This window comes from Scyliorhinus canicula, chromosome 17 (assembly GCF_902713615.1).
Source record: "Scyliorhinus canicula chromosome 17, sScyCan1.1, whole genome shotgun sequence".
NCBI classification, from domain to species: Eukaryota; Metazoa; Chordata; class Chondrichthyes; order Carcharhiniformes; family Scyliorhinidae; genus Scyliorhinus; species Scyliorhinus canicula.
In genome coordinates, this window is record NC_052162.1 from 40,784,385 (window position 1) to 40,807,581 (window position 23,197).

Genomic DNA, 23,197 nt, shown 5'->3' on the forward strand with positions numbered 1-23,197 from the left:
TGTCGAGGGTGGTAGGATCCAGGGTCACACCAGGCTGGGGACTCGCGATATTTGGGGTTGGGGTGGAGCCGGGAGTGCAGGCGAAAGAGGCCGGTGTTCTGGCCTTTGCGTCCCTAGTAGCCCGGCGAAGGATTTTGCTACAATGGAAGGATGCGAGGCCCCCAAGCGTGGAGACCTGGATCAATGACATGGTGGGTTTTATTAAGCTAGAGAAGGTCAAATTCACCCTGAGAGGATCGGTACAAGGGTTCTTTAGGCGGTGGCAACCTTTCCTCGACTTTCTGGCTCAACGATAGGGTACTGGGACAGTAGCAGCAGCAACCCGGGGGGGAGGGGGAGGGAAGGGGGGGGGGGGGGGGGGATGACTATGTTTGTTTGTTTAATTTTAATTTATTTTTAATTTCTTTTGTTGGGGTTGGGGGGGGATATGACACATGCGTTGAGGCGGTCTGGGGGGCGTTACAGTTGTTATGGGTTATTTTGTTGTATTTCATTGTTTGTTGTTATATTTTATTTTTTCTGTAAAAAAAATGCCACAAAAAAAATTATTTAAAAATTAAAGAACCAGTGAATTTGGGAGGAAAGCAGAGCACCTGGAGGAAACCCACGTAGACGCTGAGAACGTGCAGACTCCGCACAGACAGTGACCCAACCAGGAATCGAACCTGGGACCTTGTGAACTAAATGATAACCACTGTGCTACTGTGCCGCTTGTACAATGATAACCACTGTGCTACTGTGCCGCAAGTCCCAAAAGACGTGCTTGTGAGGCGAATTGGACATTCTGAATTCTCCCTCTGTGTACCCGAACAGGATCCGGAGTTCGGCAACTAGGGGATTTTCACAGTAACCTCATTGCAGTGTTAATGTAAGCCTAGTTGTGACAATAATGAAGATTATATACTACTTTAAGCTGAGTCTTCTGATTCCGATGTACAAAAAATACTTTTATTTATAGAATATCTTCCATGACCAACAGATAACTCAAGGAGCTTTACAGCGAATAAAGTATTTGTGAAATATAATCACTGTTATATAGGAAACACAACAGCCAATTTGTGCACAGTAAGCTCCCACAGCAGCAATATCAGAATCTGTCGTGATTTTGAATGAGGGATAAATATTAAATGAGGGGTAAATATTGGCCAAGCCATGGGGGACAACTGCCCTGACCATCTTTCTTGATCGTGCCATGTGGTGTTTCACTTCCACCTGGGGCATTGGTTAAAAGTTGCATTCACACAAAGGCACAAATCAGGAATACGCAGACACTTACGCTATTTTCCTTGAAAAAATACGAAAGAACAGGAAATCGTCCTCTACTTCTAAACTTTGAGCTGCCCACTATTATTGGCTTGCTTGTTCCTTTTGGTACACACAGAAATGTTGAATATGTATTGCAGGTCTAGAAGGAACCAGAACAATGTACGTTAGAATTCGACAAATACATATGGAGCTTTGCTTGTAGCAGTAGAAAAATGAAATTCAAGCTGCTGTTTCAAAATTCCACTAAAAACAGGAACTAAATGGTACACCGATTCAGCTCCTGTAAGCCAGGTACGCGGCGTCAAAAGTCAAGATGCCAGAAAATTCAGAACCTTTGCAAAAGCATGTTTTGCAACTAAAATTCCTCAAACCAACAACATAGTAGAGGACAGAGTGAATTGAAACGTGATTATCTTTCAGATTTAGCTTTATCAGGTTGAAATACCTCATGAAGCAAATGCCTAGATTGTTCGCCTCACATTCCAGAAGTGCATAAGTCTTGCTGCATTATGGTTTTAGACAAGCAGCCTTCTGGTACAATCTGGACTGAGTGTGGTAGAAAACGAGCACAGATGAGCCAATCTTGTTCTCATCTGATGTTCAAATATTCTTTTGATCATTAGTCAATAGATAGCAAATCAGAGAGCGGGAACTATAACTAATGCTTTTCTTCATTCTCCACCAAGCCGAGGGACACAGATCAACTATAGTACCAAATATGCTGCTCTGGTGTGTAGCTCCATACCATGCTGGGCAGTGCCTTGTCTAGCGTGCCTATACATTGTTGAGATGCTCTTAGCTAACTGTATGATAACTGTGATCCCATATAAGTGTAGACACACAAACACACAAATATGTAATAAGAATTAGAATAACAAGGAATTGTTACTACTCACCTCATAACCTTCATTTACATCAGTTTGCTCCCAGTATTCATTTGGTACTCCCATACGCTGAAATTCTTCCCTTATATCTAGCATTTTCCAACCCATTCCTCTGTCCATTTCATTTTGCTTAGGGTTGTATGAGAAAGCATAAAGTTCCTCAAACAGCACTGAAATGCAATCAATATTTTTGAGAAATTTAATAATGTTAAAACTGTTGTATAAAATGTATTTTCTCCAGAACTGGTAATAAAGAACAGGTTACACCATACTTAAACGTTGACAACAAATCAATATATTTCGTATTTTTCTGGTCTACCATATTCGCGATGAAAACTCATCGCCATGTTGAAGTTTTACAATTCAAGCCACCTAACCATTAGGGTTTTTACTGTATCTCAAATATAAAATACATACTCTCTCCCTGTGGGTATACATTCCACTATTCAAATTAAGAGATTTGATGCAGATTAGCTGATTGGGAACCCAATTGTGTGCTTTGCGACACTGAAGCCTAATCATTTAAAATCATGCAGGTTAAGATGACTGCTGATTAACATGCCCCTGGTGATTACACTAGGACCAAACACCAATTTGGGTTTTCCAGTTGATTATCAGGGAGAGAATCACAGCCCCCGGTGACAGGCCTATCCATCTAGTATGCGTGAGGTGTTTTAGCGAGGAGGTTCATCTCTTTTGTTACTTCTATCTCTTTGGGTAGTTAGTATTAGGTCAACATCTCTATAAGCAATTTCTTTTGCCACAAATCTATCCAATTGTTTGTTCCTAATCCTTGCACATGGGCTTTTGAGTATCCCGGTTCTGAATTGAATAGAATTATTTGGATGTAGGCCTTATTTTCCACAAATTTAATCTGAATTGAAACTATATTACCACAGAAAATAAACCCAAGGGTACCACTCAATACTGAAGTACTGTAACCAGGCTAAAGTTGTCGTCCACTGGGTTCCCAAGCATTAATATGGTTCAAAACTCAGGCATATAGCCCTTGAATTGTCAGAACTAATGGATAATGCATTAGATATTAAAGTGAAGTTGTGAGAGATTGCAACAAAATGTAGACGTCCAGAGTGGGAAAATGTAGTGGTGGCGGTGGTTGCAATGAGGCAATGCATTTATGGGATATTTTTTTAAAAGGGGTTTAAAGTGGAGAAGAAAGGTCACAACCGAAAGTTTCCTCGAGTACAGAGGGCTACACCTTTCCCAACCGGCAAATGAGGTGCTGCTCCTCCAGTTGTGCCGGGCTTCGCTGGAGCAGTGCAACAAGCCAAGGACGGACATGTGGACAAGTTAAAATGGCAAGCAACAGGAAGGTTGGGTCATGCTTGTGGACTGAGTGAAGGTACTTCGTAAAGCGGTCACCCAGTCTGCTTTTAGTCTCCCCATGTAGGGAAGACCACATTGGTAGAATAAAATAGACCAAATTGGGAGAATAAAATAGACCAAATTGGAGGAGATAGAGGTGAAATGCAGTTTTACCTGAAAGAAGAGTTTGGGACCTTGAACAGGGGGAGGTAAAGGGCCTCCCTACGTAGGAGGTTGCACCTCCTACGACTGCAAGGGAAAATGACATGCGCAGGGGATGGGAGTTGGACATGATAAAGGGTGTCGTGGAGGGAGCATTCCCTGCAGAATGCTAACAGGGTGAGGACAAGATGTGATTCATCATGCAAGAGTTGGTGGAAATGGTGGAGGATGATCCTTTAAATACGGAGGCTAGCAGGGAGGAAAGTGAGGCAAGGGGACCCTATCATTGTTCTGGGAAAGAGGGGAAGGGGTGATGACAGCGGTGTGGGGAATGGGTTGAACTCAACTGAGTGTCCTGTCAAGCACAGATGGGAGACTCCTTGATTAAGGGGAAAAAAGCAGACATGTCAGAAGCACCATGTGCAGCACGGTGTCTCAGTGGTTAGTTAGCACTGCTGCCTCATGGCGCTGAGGATAGTAAAGTGATGGAAGGAATCATCAACAGTGCTATCAAGCGGGACTTCAACAATAACTTACTCACGGACGCTCAGTTTGGGTTCTGCCAGGGTCACTCAGCTCCTGACCTCATTACAACTTTGGTTCAAACATGAACAAAAGCGCTGAATGACAGAGGTGAAGTCAGAATGACTACCCTTGACATCAAAGCAGCATTTGACCGAGTATAGCATCAAGGAGCCCAAGCTAAACTGGAGTCGATGGGAATCGGGGGAAACTCTACTGGCTGGAGTCATATCTGGCACAAAGGAAAATGGTTGTGGTAGTTGGAGGTCAATCATCTCTGCTCCAGGACATCACTGCAGAAGTTCCTCAGAGTAGTGTCCTCAGCTCAACCACCTTAAGCTGCTTCATTAATGACCTCCCTTCCATTATAAGGTTAGAAGTGGGGAAGTTTGTGGAATTTAAGAGTCAATCACATTGCCAGACCAGGTAAGGATGGCAGATTTCCTTACCTAATGGGCATTAGTGAACCAGATGGGTTTTTACGACAATCAATATGGTTCCATGGTCATCATTAGACCTTTAGTTATAGATATTTTTATTGAGTTGAAATTCCACCACTGGGATTTGAACCAGGGTCCCCAGATCATTATCATGTGTCTCTGGATTACTAGTCCAGCGACAATACCACTACGCCACCCCTTCCCACTAATTCATTTCAGACAGCACATAGAATAATAGAATTTACAGTGCAGAAGGCGGCCATTCGGCCCATTGGGTCTGCACCGGCCCTTGGAAAGAGCACCGTACATAAGGCCACGGCGCCACCCTATCCCCACCTAACTTTTTTTGGACACGAAGACCAACTAGCATGGCCAATCCACCTAACCTGCACATCTTTGGACTGTGCGAGGAAACCGGAGCACCCGGAGGTAACCCATGCAGACCGGGGAGAACGTGCAGACTCCGCATAGACAGTGGCCCAAGCCATGAATCGAACCTGGAATCCTGGAGCTGTGAAGCAACTTTGCTAACCACTGCTATAGTGCTGACCACTTTCATCTCATTTGTCTGGGCTTGTTTTAAATTTAGGTTCCAAAGGTAAACCCCTGTCTTTTCTCACATATGCACCAGTAAGAACAAATTATTTTACTGCTTTGCTGCTTGGAGAAATTGCTGCATAAAGAATGGCTGTCATGCTTGCCTACAGAAACAGCACCTCAAAATAATTAACTGTGCGCACACTTTTTAGATGTGATAAAATCATCAAATTCTTACATCAATGAAAGAGATGCCATAATAGTTGTTAAAACTGATACTCAGCAATTTAAACACTTGAGGTATCGTACCTGGCTGTGACAGTTTGAGAAGTGAACAGTAAACATCATGGCAATCACGTTCCCGACAAATAACAAAATGAGTAACCCTGAAGTTCTTGCAATGAATCAGCAACGGACATCCTGTAGAAGTAAGGGGCAGCTTCTCTATCGCTGAAATATGATGGTGCAAAATCTGTGAAGTATTATTTTTAAAATTATAAATTAGCTTCATCAAAAGCTGACAAAGTGTATACTTTCCTCTATTTCTTTTATTTGTGAACAGCAATTTGAACTACAACCCTCTGCATATAGTGCCAATTTATGTTTGTTAGATTAACTTGTCAATTAAAAAGTGAAATGAAAACGGATATCACTGCTGCCTAGTAGATAAACACACTATTCCAGCACTCAGCAAAAAAAAAAACCCTAGAATGCCTATCATCGCTTGCTATTAGTGACCTCCGATTTAAATAAAAAATTATTATTGAGTACAGGATCATATGCAGTTGTGAAGCACTCCATGCACAAAATGGTCTGGAAAACACAAACAGGGAAGGAGATATCATGGAGCTATTTGCAGACGATTCTACATTTAATACTTTGCTAATCTATAATCTTCATTACCAAAAATGGGGAATGATGGATGAGTGAGAGTTAAGGTGAGATCCTGTCTGGGCAGCAACACGTTTATGGAGTGTCGTGGGCAAGGTACCAACAAGGAAGAAATTGAAACAAAACTCAATTTAGCAGAAACCCAAAAAGGTATAAATTTCAGTGGCAAATTGGGTTGAAACAGGCAAGGGGGGGGAGAAAATGCTATTCAGATGAAATACGAAATTTCAGATGTTCCTTTCTTATTCCTGCTAAGTTGAAAATACATTGCTCTGTAATCTTTCTTCCAATCTACATCTTCATTCATGAAATCAAAATCCATCAGTTTACTACAATACAATTATGAGAAAAGAGCAAGTTAAATGTTTTGTCTCTTTGATCGTTCCATTCTTCCACAAACTTCAGGCATTTAATAATCAAGTCTCACATCAACTGAGCATTATTTTCTTTCTCTGTAAATCTTGGTGCCTAGCAATATTACTTTTTAAACAATGCACCTTGGTTTCACAAAACATTTTAAAATTTAACGAAGATTTACCATCATAAAACTGTAAAGGTCCTTTCTGTTTATTTCCCTTTCTTTTTATTTTGCTGCTATTATTTTTTGATCCATGGATGATTAATGGACATGTATCTTTAAGGCAAGCAGCAGAATTCAGAAGTTACAGGAGGGAATAGTCTTCTAACCTCTGCTGGTTTGAACATGAGCTGCAGACTTGTTGGCACAAGAGAGAGAGGGATGGGGTGGAACTCGGTTTAGAATGTATTCCGCTTCGTAACAGGTGGTGATTAAATCCTATCCCAGTGGAATGATTTTCACAGTTCCAAGAAGTTTCAGTTTGACCCCTGGCAGCATAAGGACACAATCCTACTCTCTGTCCTCTGTGCTTTTCTGCAGAAAGGCTATTTTCCTAAGGCTGCAGAGAGCCTGAATGAGTGTACAGGCATTTGTCTTGTGTGAGAGTGTGTGGGGTGGGGGCAAGTTAATATGGAGAATTAGGAATTAGATAATAGTTAACCAGTTGTATTTGCTGGATATTTCATTACAGTTTTGGATATAAATAGACAGTAAATGTATTTACATTTACAAACGCTGGTGACTGTAATAATTGGGCAGCCAAGGGCCAAAGATTTTTGGTATTTTTCTAAGAATTACTGGCTAATTCACTTGTGTTGTGCCTTAATTGACCACGCACTAGCGGGTGGCATAACAAATCTTTTCTTAATTTTCTAAAAATCTGTGCCCTGAATTTAACACCATCCACCAACAGGAACAGGACACGTTTGGGCCAAGGCTTGTTTTACACATCAAATGTAGGACAACAGAATATAAAAATAAGACGGTTCACCAAGTTTAATTTATCCCGTTTTCGCCAGCTGAGCTTGTTACAATGAGGGCTTTTAAATTGAGGTGTCAGTGCAAAAGTAGTGAACAAACATGTATCTACATACCCATGTCTCTCTGCGTTGCTCTGGCAAAGATTCAACATAAATCAGATGGGTTGCAGTCAAGTAAAGTGTTCCCACAGCTGGTTTCTTAGAAGTAAGCCTGTCGAGCAACTTTACTTGCTCTACCTGTAAGAAATAAAAAGGAAATATTAGGATTGCCCAATGCTTTAGTAGCTAAATTCACGTTCAATCAATTACCCGTGACTGAACAATTGACACAACTGACCAGGTACCATGGGTAGGCCGAAAGGCAAATGTTGTCCACCAGGAGAACTGTCTTTTCAAAACAAAAAGCCCCTTGAGATCATTTACATCAATAGTAAATAGGCAAACAAGGCTTTAGTTTAACATATCATCTGAAGGATGGACCTTCCAACAACAGAGCACTCACTCAGTACTTCACCCATGTTAGTCTTGATTATGCTCAAGTAGGGCTTGAACACAAAACATTCCGACTCGGGCAAGAGTTCTACCATTGATCCAAGCTGACATATTTACTATGACTGACCTATACATTGGGTGTCAATTCTACAATTTCCGAGAACAAAATTATACAATTCATGCTGTAACTTCACTGACTTGCCAGACATTACAGAATTAAACATATGTAGGCACAGTCAACATTTTCAGACAATTTTTACAGATACAGACATGGGACTGTAAGTTGACAGCAAGTGAAAGATTTTTAATATATTTTAAATAAGGACTGAATTTCATCCAAGCAATATCACTTTTCCTCTAATCCCACTTCACTCGACTGCTACACCGGCCAGGGGATTGACTATCATATTAAAACAATGAAAATAATTTCACTTTTCCCCACTGTTGCTACATGCCAGAAATGAAAAGTGTAGTGAAAGTCTAATTTTCTCATGTGATTCAGAGAAGCAGTTGACAATGACCGGAGTTCAGTTTCTGAGTGAGCCCAAGGGAAAGCACCATCTGCAAACTGAAACCTATGATGGAGATTACAGCAGTTTTGGATTGAAGATGATGTAGGTTAAACAGTTTTTCCTGAGGAAAGGAGTATTTGAGGACCAGAATCTCAAATCCTAAACAAAACTCATGCTTGACGATGCAGCAGTGATCCCCATGCTCCTATATACTTCAGAGACCTGGGCATCCTACAACAGGCCCTCAAAGCACAAAAGATTGTCTAACATTAATGCACTCTCCCAAGCCAATATATCTAACATCCAGGCAATAATCACTCAAAACCACCTCTGCTGAACAGGACCCATTTTCATATACCTGACCCCAAAATTCTAACGCCAGTGCTCTACTCAGAACTTGTTTGTCTTGGTCCCACGATGACAGCAGAAAGCTTTCGGGATGCTCTCAAAAGCACCGCTGAAAAGAGCAAACATCCTGCTGACTCATGGCAGTCCCTGACTTGTGACTGGCCAAACTGGAAAAGGTTTAATTGGAAAGGCACCGAACATATTGAAATTTTGTCAGGAACATGCAGAGAAGTAAGTTTATTCACCCAGTTCACCTATAGTGAAAAAGCATTTGATCTGTGCGTTCAGTTCTGCCACTGGTCATTTTGGAAATCATCAACTGGTCTGGGGAGCAGATCAAGCTGTTGCAGAAGAAGCTTTGTCTGGAACAGTGCTGACACGAGCTGAACTACAGCAAGATCTTTATTATCTGGCACGTGCAGTGAATGGGTGATGCCAGTTAAGCAAAAATGCCAGTTAATGGAGAGTTCCATTTACCAATAGAATACAGGACAACATTTACAGCAGCATGAAATGATATGCAAATACTTAGGAAGTGAAGAACAGTATTCTTTTTACATCTAATCTTCAGTAAGTATAAGATACAGTATAATGTTATGGGTTCCAGATAACTTTGTAATTGCTTCCTCGGACATAGGAAAGGCCTTTGACAGATCGAGTGGAAGTACCTCAGAGGTACTGAAGTGGTTTTGGGCTTGGGCCAGTGTTCACCGTCTGGGGAACTACTGTAAAGCGCTCCCATGGCGAGCGTATGGACAAACATCACCGGCTCTGAATACTTTCAGCTGCACAGAGGCACGAGGCAGGGATGCCTGCTGTCCCCACTGCTGTTCGCTTGGCAATCGAGCCACTGATGATCACCCTCAAAATGGTGAAAGGCTGGAAAGGTATCCAGAGGGGGATCAGACAGCATAAAGTCTCACTTCAGGCGGATGACCTGCTCCTCTGCATCTCAGACCCCCTAGCCAGTATGGAAGGGATCATGAAGCTCTTGAACAAGTTTGCTTTTCACGTCTGAGCAAGAGTGAAATCTTCCCTGTGAACCAACAAGGGTGAGGGATAGAGCTGGAGATACAAGCAAGCCCAAAACATAGAACATAGAACGATACAGCGCAGTACAGGCCCTTCGGCCCTCGATGTTGCACCGACATGGAAAAAATCTAAAGGCCATCTAACCTACACTATGCCCTTATCATCCATATGCTTATCCAATAAATTTTTAAATGCCCTCAATGTTGGCATGTTCACTACTGTTGCAGGTAGGGCATTCCACGGCCTCACCACTCTTTGCGTAAAAAACCCACCTCTGACCTCTGTCCTATATCTATTACCCCTCAATTTAAGGCTATGTCCCCTCGTACTAGCCACCTCCATCCGCGGGAGAAGGCTCTCGCTGTCCACCCTATCTAACCCTCTGATCATTTTGTATGCCTCTATTAAGTCACCTCTTAACCTTCTTCTCTCTAACGAAAACAACCTCAAGTCCATCAGCCTTTCCTCATAAGATTTTCCCTCCATACCAGGCAACATCCTGGTAAATCTCCTCTGCACCCGTTCCAAAGCTTCCACGTCCTTCCTATAATGAGGCGACCAGAACTGTACGCAATACTCCAAATGCGGCCGTACTAGAGTTTTGTACAACTGCAACATGATCTCATGGCTCCGGAACTCAATCCCTCTACCAATAAACGCCAACACACCATAGGCCTTCTTCACAACCCTATCAACCTGGGTGGCAACTTTCAGGGATCTATGTACATGGACACCGAGATCCCTCTGCTCATCCACACTACCAAGAATTTTACCATTAGCCAAATATTCCGCATTTCTGTTATTCTTTCCAAAGTGAATCACCTCACACTTCTCCACATTAAACTCCATTTGCCACCTCTCAGCCCAGCTCTGCAGCTTATCTATGTCCCTCTGTAACCTGCAACATCCTTCCGCACTGTCTACAACTCCACCGACTTTAGTGTCGTCTGCAAATTTACTCACCCATCCTTCTGCGCCCTCCTCTAGGTCATTTATAAAAATGACAAACAGCAACGGCCCCAGAACAGATCCTTGTGGTACGCCACTCGTAACTAAACTCCATTCTGAACATTTCCCATCAACTACCACTCTCTGTCTTCTTTCAACTAGCCAATTTCTGATCCACATCTCTAAATCACCCTCAATCCCCAGCCTCCGTATTTTCTGCAATAGACGACCGTGGGGAACCTTATCAAACGCTTTACTGAAATCCATATACACCACATCAACTGCTCTACCCTCGTCTACCTGTTCAGTCACCTTCTCAAAGAACTCGATAAGGTTTGTGAGGCACGACCTACCCTTCACAAAACCATGCTGACTGTCCCTAATCATATTATTCCTATCTAGATGATTATAAATCGTATCTTTTATAATCCTCTCCAAGACTTTACCCACCACAGACGTTAGGCTCACCGGCCTATAGTTACCGGGGTTATCTCTACTCCCCTTCTTGAACAAAGGGACCACATTTGCTATCCTCCAGTCCTCTGGCACTATTCCTGTAGCCAATGATGACCTAAAAATCAAAGCCAAAGGCTCAGCAATCTCTTCCCTGGCTTCCCAGAGAATCCTAGGATAAATCCCATCCGGCCCCGGGGACTTATCTATTTTCACCTTGTCCAGAATTGCCAACACTTCTTCCCTACGCACCTCAATGCCATCTATTCTAATAGCCTGGGTCTCAGCATTCTCCTCCACAATATTATCTTTTTCTTGAGTGAATACTGACGAAAAGTATTCATTTAGTATCTCGCTTATCTCCTCAGCCTCCACACACAACTTCCCACCACTGTCCTTGACTGGCCCTACTCTTACCCTAGTCATTCTTTTATTCCTGACATACCTATAGAAAGCTTTTGGGTTTTCCTTGATCCTACCTGCCAAAGACTTCTCATGTCCCCTCCTTGCTCGTCTCAGCTCTCTCTTTAGATCCTTCCTCGCTTCCTTGTAAATATCAAGCGCCCCAACTGAAACTTCACGCCTCATCTTCACATAGGCCTCCTTCTTCCTCTTAACAAGAGATTCCACTTCTTTGGTAAACCACGGTTCCCTCGCTCGACCCCTTCCTCCCTGCCTGACTGGTACGTACTTATCAAGAACATGCAATAGCTGTTCCTTGAACAAGCTCCACATATCCAGTGTGCCCAACCCTTGCAGCCTACTTCTCCAACCAACACATCCTAAGTCATGTCTAATGGCATCATAATTGCCCTTCCCCCAGCTATAACTCTTGCCCTGCGGGGTATACTTATCCCTTTCCATCACTAACGTAAAGGTCACCGAATTGTGGTCACTGTTTCCAAAGTGCTCACCTACCTCCAGATCTAACACCTGGCCTGGTTCATTACCCAAAACCAAATCCAATGTGGCCTCGCCTCTTGTTGGCCTGTCAACATATTGTGTCAGGAAACCCTCCTGCACACATTGTACAAAGAATGACCCATCTAATGTACTCGAACTATATCTTTTCCAGTCAATATTTGGAAAGTTAAAGTCTCCCATAACAACTACCCTGTTACTTTCGCTCTTTTCCAGAATCATCTTCGCCATCCTTTCCTCTACATCCCTAGAACTATTAGGTGGCCTATAGAAAACTCCCAACAGGGTGACCTCTCCTTTCCTGTTTCTAACCTCAGCCCATACTACCTCAGAAGGAGAGTCCCCATCTAGCATCCTTTCCGCCACCGTAATACTGTCCTTGACTAGCAGCGCCACTCCTCCCCCTCTTTTGCCCCCTTCTCTGAACTTACTAAAACACCTAAACCCCGGAACCTGCAACAACCATTCCTGTCCCTGCTCTATCCATGTCTCTGAAATGGCCACAACATCGAAGTCCCAGGTACCAACCCATGCTGCCAGTTCCCCTACCTTATTTCGTATACTCCTGGCATTGAAGTAGACACACTTCAAACCACCTACCTGAACACTGGCACCCTCCTGCGAAGTCAAATCTGTGCTCCTGACCTCTATACTCTCAATCTCCCGTACCCTAAAACTACAATCCAGGTTCCCATGCCCCTGCTGAATTAGTTTAAACCCCCCCAAAGAGCACTAACAAATCTCCCCCCCAGGAAACAAATTCCGTTACCCTGTGATCCAAATAGCCCATGACTGGAAACGGATGCACAAATGGAACCTGACGAGTCTGGCGGAGGAAGCAAAAAAAGGAGCAGCAGAGGTGGGACAGACTCTGGTAGGGTGAGTGCAGACACTCAAAACGAGCATACTGCTCAGGTGTGTGCATGTGTCTGGGGGGGGGGGGGGGGGGGGGGGGGGGGGGGGGGGGGGAGAAGAACCAGAGGATCCCCCTCAAAATAAAGCTCCTACACAGGAAAAGAAGTATGGGAGGCCTGGCGCTCCCAAACCTACAGTTCTATCACTGGGCAGCCACAGCAGAAAGTGTGAGGGGATGGGTGAAGGACCGTGAGCGGATTGGGTGAGGATGGAGGAGAGTTCCTGCAGAGCGACGTCCCTCCAAGCCCTAGTCACGACCGCATTCCCATCCCAACAGGTTTTAGGGATATGGGCCACAGGTGGGGTGCTGGATTTGAGACCAGGAAGAGATCAGCCATGATCTGATTGAATGGCGGAGCAGGCTCGAAGGGCTGAATTGCCTACGTCTGCTCCTAATTCCTATGTTCATCCCATCTGACCAAACATTCGAAGCCCAGTGGTGGTAACCATACTCTGAACGTGGTATGAGACAACACTTCGGCCGAACCGAAATGTCCACTGTGGACCCCACCTGAAACAACCACAGGTTCCCGCCTGCAACAATGGACACCACATTCAAAAGGTGGAAACAGGACGAGGGGACACAGAAGGCAGGGGACATGGACACAGACGACAGATTAGCAACCCTGGAGGAACTCACAGAGAGCTACCTAAAGGGAATGAAATGAGGTATATACCAGTCACAAACTTCCTCCTATGGAAATGAGGATGTACCCCCAGACACCAGAACTCTCGCTAGTTGAGGAACTGTTGGATGTGGGCAATCTAGGGACAGGAGCTGTGGTGACCTCTATGGATGACTGTTGGAAAAGGTGCACTCCCCCTTGATGAGACAAGAGAAAATTAAGGAAGACCTGTGTACAGAAGTAGGGGGCGAGGGTGGGGGAAATAGGGGCGGGGAGGAAATTAAAGAAACACACAGGGAGAACTCCAACTCCACATGTGCAGGGCTGAGCCTAATACAACTAAATTTGATGCACAGAACGCAACTAATCAGAACCCAAAAGAGCAGGTACTTCCCAGAGTTGGAGGACAAGTGCAAACAGTGCTAGGGAGGCCTGGCCAACCCCACCCACATGTTCAGGGCCTGCCCCAGACTCGTCAGGTTCTGGATGTCCTTACTTGAGGCATTGGCCAAGATTCTGGAGGTGGGGGTGGAGCCTCAGAATCAGCCAGAACTATATGAGGAGGGGGGGCTGATGCCCAAGACCTTTCCTCGCTAATTGCCCGCTGAAGAATCCTGCATGGCTGGCCGGCGGTAGATTTGCTGTTTGACCTGTCGGAATTCCTCCAACTGGAGAAGATAAAATTTGCCATCCATGGATTGGAAGTGGGCTTTCACAGGACATGGGAGCCATTCACCACTTGTTCCAAGACCTGTTCGTGTGGGGTGGGAGGGGAAGGGGGGTGCACAAACGAGCCACAGATTGCAAAGGGAAAGGAGGGAATGGCAAAAGCCCTGAAAAAAGACCGTGGGACACAAGGGGCAAGGCCACAGGCTCCAGGGCAAATGGAAAACTAGAGTAGCAATACGCCGGGTAAAACACGCTGGGGCCAACACTGGGCAGTGCAACCGAGGCAGATCGTCTAAATGGGCTCCACAACCACAGAGAGGGAAGGGGGAAACATGTAGATATAAATATTTATGGTGATCCTGGTTTGTTTGTTTGTAGGGTTTTTCCTCTCGTACTTCGGTTGATCTCTCTGTTGTAATTTTACATTTTCCTTGGGTTGCTCGATATTACGCACAGTTGGTATTAAGCACGGTTATGGGCAACACGGTGGCTCAGAGGGTTAGCCCTGCTGCCTTATGGCGCCAAGGTTCCAGTTTTGATCCCAGCTCTGGGTCACTGTCTGGGTGGAGTTTGCACATTCACCCCATGTTTGCGTGTGTTTCGCCCCCATAACCCAAAGATGTGCAGGCTAGGTGGATTGGCCACGCTAAATTGCCCCTTAATTGGAAAAAATGAATTGGGTACTCTATATTTATAAGAAAAAGAGAAAAACCTCCAGAATCCAGAAATGCAAACAATACTCTTAACTGAAGCCTGACCAGGCTTTTATGAAAATTGGAGAAGTACAGAGATTGAAGGATTGCATGGCTGGACGAGTTTCTTCTTTTTCTCAGCAGTCCCTTGATCTGGAGCGTGACTCGCTTTGATGGGTTCTGTGAATACTCTCAAGTCCAATACGTGATCAGCAAATTTTGCCAACGTAAGGCAGGAGGCGCTTTAATAGTTATGCAGATTGGTTACTTGGTGGTCTGATGCTTCGATTTTGCCTCTGCATACCCCCAATAAAGTATGCTGATGCTTCCAGTGACTTTAAACATAGATACATGGAAGATAAGAGCAGGAGGTGGCCTTTTGGCCCGTCATAACTGCTCCGCCATTTATCACGATCATGCCTGGTCATCCAACTCAATAGCCTAATCCTGCTTTCATAACCTTCTCCATTTTGGTTGGTCACAAGCTATGAATTCCCATGAGTAAATGTGGACATTTTCTCTCTTCAGGGACATCCTAAAGCTGTTCCATAGAATCCCTACAGTGCAGAAGGAGGCCATTTGTTCCATGGAGTCTGCATCAACCCTCCGAAAGAGCACCCTACCTAGGCCCAGTCCCCTGCCCTATCCCCGTAACCCCACCTGACCTTCACATCTTTGGACATGAAGAGGCAATTTTTAGCACGGCCAATCCACCTAACCTGCATATCTTTGAACTGTGGGAGGAAACCGGTGCAGCCGGAGAAAACCCACGCAGGCATAGGGAGAATGTGCAAACTCCACACTGAGTCACCCAAGGCCGGAATCGAACCTGAATACCTGACGCTATGAGGAAACAGTGCTAACCACTGTGGCACCGTGTCACTGTCCTTGTGGAGGTCTCCTGCCGCAAAGCAGGTTTGAGTAGAACAGCTGTTTTGGGATTATAGTGTCAGGTAGATGAACGATGTGTCCCACCCGGTGGGGGTGGTTTTGAGTGCTGGTTATGTTGGCTTGGGAGAGGATCCTGCTTTTAGACTACCTTCTTGCTACCAGATTTGGAGGATCATACGAAGGCACCGTTGGTGCTTCGAGGTACCTATTGCAATTGTCCAAGTTTCCAAAGCATAAAGCAGCTAAAGCCCAGTAAACCATGACCGTAGTCTCATTTTGAAGTCCTGGTCCTCAAATACTCTTTTGAGTCAATCTATGCAGCCTCCAATTCAAAACCAACCTCCAATTCAAAACCAAAACCACTCAAACCTCAGTCATAGAGCTTCAGTATGCAAATTATGTTTGCATGCGCTCAGTCAGAAACTAAGCTCCAGGCATTGATAATTCCTTCTCCGAAGCACATGAGAAAATGGGCCTTGTATTAAACACCTGGAAAAGTGAGGTCCTCTTCCAACCTTCCCTCACAGCACAATACTTTCCTTTGTCAAATAGATCAACAGCAAGATCCTGGACTTTAAATTCGTGACATGCCAGGCTCAGGGGCCACAGTTCTGACAACAAAAAGACGTGCTGTTAGGTCATTTGGACACTTTGAATTCTCCCTCCGTGTACCCGGACAGGCACTGGAATGTGGCAACTAGGAGTTTTTCACAGTAACTTCATTGCAGTGTTAATGCAAGCTTATTTGTGACAATAAAGATTATTATTATTAATCCAATAAATCCATAAATATAGAAAAATATAAAGTTAGGGCCTAGTTTGAAAAGCTATCGCTTACACCATGTCCTTATAGTGTCCAAACTCTTGTGCATAATGCAAAACACCAATGCACTGTGTATCTTGAGTTGCATTAAATATCAAAGCATTCTTAGCAGCATGATGCCATATATTTGATAAGGTAACAGTTGCTAGTTTATTCAGCTTCACTTTAACTAAGGCGAGGACTTCTGTTGACACAATGCCAACTTAAACTTTCACTATGACATAAACAGTGGACAAAAAGTGGAAGGAAATGAGTTGGCAACGAGAATGGAAGGAGGTCCTAACATTCAACCCGTCCCAAAACCGGAGATTAGGATACAAATAAATATTCATGAAAATGTGTTCCACACCATGGGGCTGCCCATCCCGATCTGATCAACTGAGGCTAGTGGCAGCAGTACCAACCACCGTGGGAACATTTAGACTTGGTATCAACTCAAATCTGAGCCCTCCACTCCATTTACTAACCGAGCTGGCAAGATTTATTGCGTTTGTTATAACAAGAGGGTGCATTTGTTCCAGAAGAGTTACCGCTTCAGAACTAAAATTAAAGCATCAGAAAAGCCGATGCATGTCAATAAATGAATAGCAGCTGCGAGTGAGGACGGAAGGCAATCTCACCGACCTGAAGCCACAAGAGGTACAGCCGCTGTTCGGGATAACGGAACTGAGAGAGTGAAGGGGTTCTCCTCCTACCTTGGGTGTTAGAATGTGTTCCATCGTGAGGAGCCGTGATTAGGCGCTTGCCTGAGGTAGCGGGAAGCTTCCAGCTTTCATTTCTTCTTTCAAACTCAGTTCGAGCCGTCAACACCGTTACCGTCCGCCATCTCGGCCAATGTCACGTGATCCACACCCCCATCCAGATCCCGCGAGACCCCCGGCGACCCTGCCGAACCCCGCCCCCAATCCAACCAGAGACCCGTCTCGCGGTCTGGTCTGGCCTGGCACCGCCCCGCGTCTGACCGCGTCCTGGCCCCGCCCCAGACCAACCAGAGACCCGTCGCGAGGCCTGGCCACGCCCCGGATCTGACAGCGCCCCGCAGCCTGAACCGGACCCGCGTCTGACCACGCCCCGCAGCCTGATCTCGACCCGATTCTGACCACGCCCCACGCCTTGGCCCCGCCCCGCGGCCTGACCACCCGGCACACCTTGACCCCGAGCCGAGCCTAAACCACGCCCCGCGGCTTTGGCACGTCCGCATTGAAACCTCGTCTGTGGCCTGGCCCTGATCACGCCCTGCACCTACCCTGTCCTGAGTCTGGCCCCGCCCTGGCTCTGACCCGCCCCACAGCCAGGCCCCACCCTGAGTCTGACCCTGCCCCATGGCCTGGCCTCACCCCAGGTCTGACCACACCCTGTCTGACCCCACCCCACAGCCAGGCCCCCCCCTGAGTCTGCCCCTGCCCCGCGGCCTGGCTCCGCCCAGGTCTGACCACACCTGCCGCCTGGTCACACCCCAGACAGGGTGGCCCAGTGGTGAACCATTACTGCCTCACAGCGCCAGGAACCCTTGTTCAATTTCGACCTTGGGTGTCTCTGTGGACACGTTCTCCACGTGTTTGCGTGGGTTTCCTCTGGGTGCTCCGGTTTCCTCCCACAGTTTAAAGATGTGTAGGCCAGGTGGATTGGCCATACTAAATCGTCCATCAGTGACCAAACAGTAATGGGATTACGGGGATAGGGTGGGGGAGTGAGCTGAGTTAGTGCAGACTTGATGCACTGTTCAGAGGGTCAGTTGCACTGAATGGCCTCCTACTGTACTGTAGAGATTCAGACAACAGTGTCCCATAGCCTGGCCCCACCCCAGTCAAACACTTCCCCGTGGCCTGGCCCCACCCGAGTTAAACACTTCCCCGTAGCCTGGCCCCACCCCAGTTAAACTCTGGCCCGTAGCCTGGCCCCACACCAGTTAAACTCTGGCCCATAACCTGGCCCCACCCCAGTCAAACTCTGCCCTGTAGCCTGGCCCTACCCCAGTCAAACTGCCCCATAGCCTGGCTCCACCCCAGTCAAACTCTGCCCCATAGCCTGGCCACACTCCAGAAAACTTCCCAACAGCCTGCCCCAGGTAAACACTGGCCCACCGCCTGGCCATGCCTCAGTCAAACTCTGCCCCAGAGCAGGACCCCATCCCAATTAAACTCTGTCCTGCGGCCTAGCCAGAGCCAGCCAACCACCACCCCACAGCCTGGTCCCACCCCAGTCACACTCTGCACTGCGGCCTTGGCACGCCCCAGGCAAACTCTTCCCACAGCCTGGCCCATCCCGGACAACCTCTGCTCCACAGCCTGGCCCCACTCCAGTCAAACTCTGTCTTGCAACCTAGCCCTGCCCCAGTCATATTCTGCCTGCGGCCTGGCCTGGCCCCAGACAAAATCTGCCCTGCGACCTTGGCATGCCCCAGTCAAACTCTGCCCTGCAATCCGGCCCTGTCCCAGTCAAAATCTGTTCTGCAGTCTTGACATGTCCCAGTCAAACTCTGCCCTCCGGCCTGGCCCCGCCTCAGGCAAACTCTGCCCTGAGACCTGGCCCTCCCTCAATCAAAATCTTCCCTGCGACCATGACATGCCTCAGTCAAACTCTGCCCTACAATCCGGCCCTGTCCCAGTCCCAGTCAAAAGCTACCCTGCGGCCTTGACATGTCCCAGTCAAACTCTGCCCTCAGGCCTGGCTCCGCCTCAAGCAAACTCTGCCCTGTGATCTGACCCTGCCCCAGACAAACTCTGACCTGCGGCCTTAACATGCCCTAGTCAAACTCTGCCTTGCCGCCAGTCCCGGTCCCAGTCAAATTCTGCATTGCAGCCCGGCCCTGCCCCAGTCAAACTCTTCCCTCCGGCCTGGCCCCGCCGCAGTCAAACTCTTCCCTGTGATCTGGCCCTGTCCCAGTCAAACTCTGCCCTGCGATCTGACCCTGTCCCAGTCAAACTCTGCCTTGCCACCAGGCCCTGCCCCAGTCAAACTCTTCCCTCCGGCCTGGCCGCGCCGCAGTCAAATTCTGACCTCCGGCCTGGCCCCGCCGCAGTCAAACTCTGCCCTGCGATCTGACCCTGCCCCAGTCAAACTCTGCCTTGCCACCAGGCCCTGCCCCAGTCAAACTCTTCCCTCCGGCCTGGCCTGCCCCAATCAAACTCTTCCCTCTGGCCTGCCTTAGTCAAACTCTGACCTCCGGCCTGGCCCTGTCCCGGTCAAACTCTTCCCTCCAGTGCCATTCTCTTGTCGAATTCAAGAACACAAATGGGCTTTACTGAGGGCATCGCATGTAAACAACTGCAAGAGTCTTCAAGCGAGTCCTCAGCCAGAATCCTCAAGGGAACTTCCCCACAAGCTCCGCACATTCTTCACCATCAGAGATGCACTGACTGTACAGGATGGATTGATACAGAGTGGCCAGTAATTCGTTATCCCGACTCCCCTCAAGATATACTCGACATGGCCTCACTAGGGCACCCATGGTTGGAAGCAACCAGATACTGGGTTATGGAATCATTGTACTGGCCCTCCATGTACGCAGATATAGAAAGGGAAAACTCCAGGTGTGCGCTGTGAAATGCACTCAAGTTGCATCAAGCAAAAGAGCCGCTGTATGTACATGAGGTCCCTGATCTCTCATGGTAATTCACAGCAGCTAACATCTTTGAGTGGACTGGTAAACAATATTAAGGTGGAGATTTTGCGTCCGCTTTTGACATCAGTGAGAATAGCAACATGGGCACAAAATACAGCAAGAGTGAGGAAACAAGACTCTTGCCAGCGAGATCTCATTTCCCGTTTCACCCTGGCCCTCACCGGTAACATAACGAGGTCCCTGCCCTCATTTAAACATTTGAATGCATCTGCATATCATTAAAGGGCCAACCACAGCACGGTGGTGCAGTGGGTTAGCCCTGCTGCCTCACGTCGCCGAGGTACCAGGTTCGATCCCGGCTCTGGGGCACTGTCTGTGTGCAAATTCTCCCCGTGTTTGCGTGGGTTTCACCCTCACAACCCGACGCGTGTTTGAATATTCAGTGAGTGGGGTACATGTGATTGGTTGGCCCTTTTTGTTCCTTATAAATTTAGAGTGGTCAATTCATTTTGTCCAATTAAGGGGCAATTTAGCGTGGCCAATCCACCTAACCTGCGCATTTTTGGGTTGCGGGGGGGGGGGGGGGTGCGAAACCCACGCAAACATGGGGAGAATGTGCAAACTCCACACGGACAATGAACGGGACCGAACTTGGGACCTCAGCGCCGTGAGGCAGCATTGCTAACCACTGTGCTACCCTCTAAGATGGTTTAATCAGGAAGAGTTTCATCTGGGAAGTTGAAACAGGAAAGTTTTAATCTGGGAGGTTTTACCTGGGAGGTTTAAACAGGGAAGTGTTAATCTGGAGAGGTTAATGCAAGAAGGGTTAATCAGGAGGTATTAATCTTGGAGGATTTTTCTTTTCTTCTGCAATTTAGTACTTGCTTGTCAGAATTGTATCTTTGTTTTGGATTTGATTTGTTTAAACTTATTTTTTGATAAAGTGCTTTACAAATGCTGTAAAAAGGTCTGAAGCTGTGAACAGTCCAATGCAGATTTCCAGAAGTTTCTAGCAGGGAAGGTAATTCAGGCCAGTGTGTGTCTGTGCAAGACTAATCCCACTAGCCTGCTCTTCTCACATAGCTTTCTCTGCTTCAAATATCTATTGGATTTCCTTTAAAAGATATGGGGCAGGATTCTCTGTTTGGGAGTAAAGTTGTTCCTGGTCTGCACTGGCACTAGAAACGATTCACTCTCGCTTGCCATGTAAATCTATGCATGATGGGGAGTTCGCTATCAGGCTGCTATCTTGATCGGCAGCCAGATAGCGAGGTCTTGTGCTTGGGCCCTCTCTCCCCCTCAATGCAAAATCCTGCCCCCACCCTCCCTGCTGACAAGTAGGGGCATCCTCCCCTCCACCCCCCACCTACTCACCATGCGAATTACGGGTCATTCCCCCACAGCACACAAGTATGACGGTGTCCTGACCCCCCTCAACTGACTCACACCCATCAGACTGTCAACAGACACTATCCCCATCTCACCTCACCAACAGAGACACCACAATCAGATCCCCCCATCAGCTCGCCCTATCAGACTCCCATATCAGAGACCTCCCCATCAGTCACCCCTGCCTGGAAGCTAAAGAGCAGTCCAGGCAGTAACAGTGAAAAATCACTGCTTTTTCACTTACCTGTCCCTTACACTTGCTGCCTCAGACTGAAGTGTTGGAAGCAGCAGCTGTAATTCATAGAAAGCCAAAACACATCCCAAGGCATTAAATCCCCTCACATCCTTTGGTCTATGAGGTTTCTATACACTTTCAAAGATAAATCGCTTTTAGTGGGCTGCAACTGTCAGGATAATAGTTTCCAAATGGCCAGGTGTCTGGATTATTTATTTTTATTTCTCTTCACACTTGAATGCATCTCAAATACATCTGTGAAGCTAACCATGATCTTTATAAACCTCTAGGAGATAAGTGCTTCCACTTCCTCTTTTTCTCAGCAAACAGCACTTAACTACTTTTGAGAGGTGAGGACCTGTCAATCATAGCTAGCTGGCACACCACACCCTCCTTGGCCAATGTCTTTAGTGTAATGCATTTCACCAGAGCAACCTAAAGCAATGTTTGACACCAATCCAGATAAGGCAATATTAGGTCAGATGGCCAAAGCTTGGTCAGTTTTGAGGAACATCTTAAAGGAAGAAAGAGATAAAGAGGCAGAAAGATTCAAGGTAGGAATCCCAGATCCTAACGCCTTGGCAGCTTAAGGTGAGACCAATGGTGGAGCAATTATAATCAGGGATGCTCTAAAGGAATTTTATGAGCACAGATATCTCAACGGATTGTGGGACTGGAGGAGATTACAGAGATAAGAAGTGGCAAAGCCATGGATGGATTTGAACACGAGGCTGAGAATTTTTAAATTGAGGCAGTGCTTAACCTGTGCCAATGTAGGGCAGCGAACACAAGCATGATGGGAGAAGGGGATTCGTGCAAGTAAGGACACAGGCAACAGAGTTTTACATGGCTTCAGGTTCATGGAAGATCAAATGTGGGAGGATGGCCAGGGGTGTGTTCGAATGATCAAGTCCAAAGCTAACAAAGCATGGATGAATGTTTTGACAGCAAATGATCTGAGGCTGGAACATGGCTAAGAGATATTATGGAGGAGGAAATAGACAGTCTTGGTGATGGAGCAGATATAGAGTTAGAAGCTCATTTCTGAGTCAAAGGCTGCAAGCCACCAAAGAAAGAAGAGGGAAGATAGTTTACCTTTGTCACAGTCATATCGGATACCATTTGTGATTTTGCTAAGAGCGATTTATATATTGTGGCAAGGGCAGGAACCTAGATTCAAAGAGTTTTGGGAAAGATGAGCGTGGACGTGGGAGGGGACACTAGGTTCAAGAACTATGGAGAAGGGGAGGTTGGAGGTGGGTAAATAATTTACGAGGATCGTGGGGTCAAGATTTGATATTTTGATGGTGACAAATTAAA

At 46.5% G+C, this 23,197-nt stretch overlaps 1 protein-coding gene across 2 annotated transcripts in view; it reads right to left on the bottom strand.

Moving 5' to 3' along the window:
* The window catches only part of mtmr8 (myotubularin related protein 8), a 52,898-nt gene extending 35,336 nt beyond the window's left edge, over positions 1–17,562 (bottom strand). Inside the window, exons 1-5 of one of the 2 annotated variants that reach the window (XM_038774675.1) lie at positions 17,384–17,562; positions 7,481–7,603; positions 5,447–5,609; positions 2,163–2,320; positions 1,277–1,405 (exon numbers count right to left, since the gene is read on the bottom strand). In XM_038774675.1, the coding sequence (XP_038630603.1) occupies positions 1,277–1,405; positions 2,163–2,320; positions 5,447–5,609; positions 7,481–7,603; positions 17,384–17,407 (597 nt within the window). In that variant the 5' untranslated portion in view covers positions 17,408–17,562. Of the gene's footprint in view, positions 1–1,276; positions 1,406–2,162; positions 2,321–5,446; positions 5,610–7,480; positions 7,604–17,383 lie in introns of those variants that run through there. The other variant, XM_038774676.1, reaches the window with a different exon arrangement.
* Positions 17,563–23,197: the final 5,635 nt, after the last annotated feature.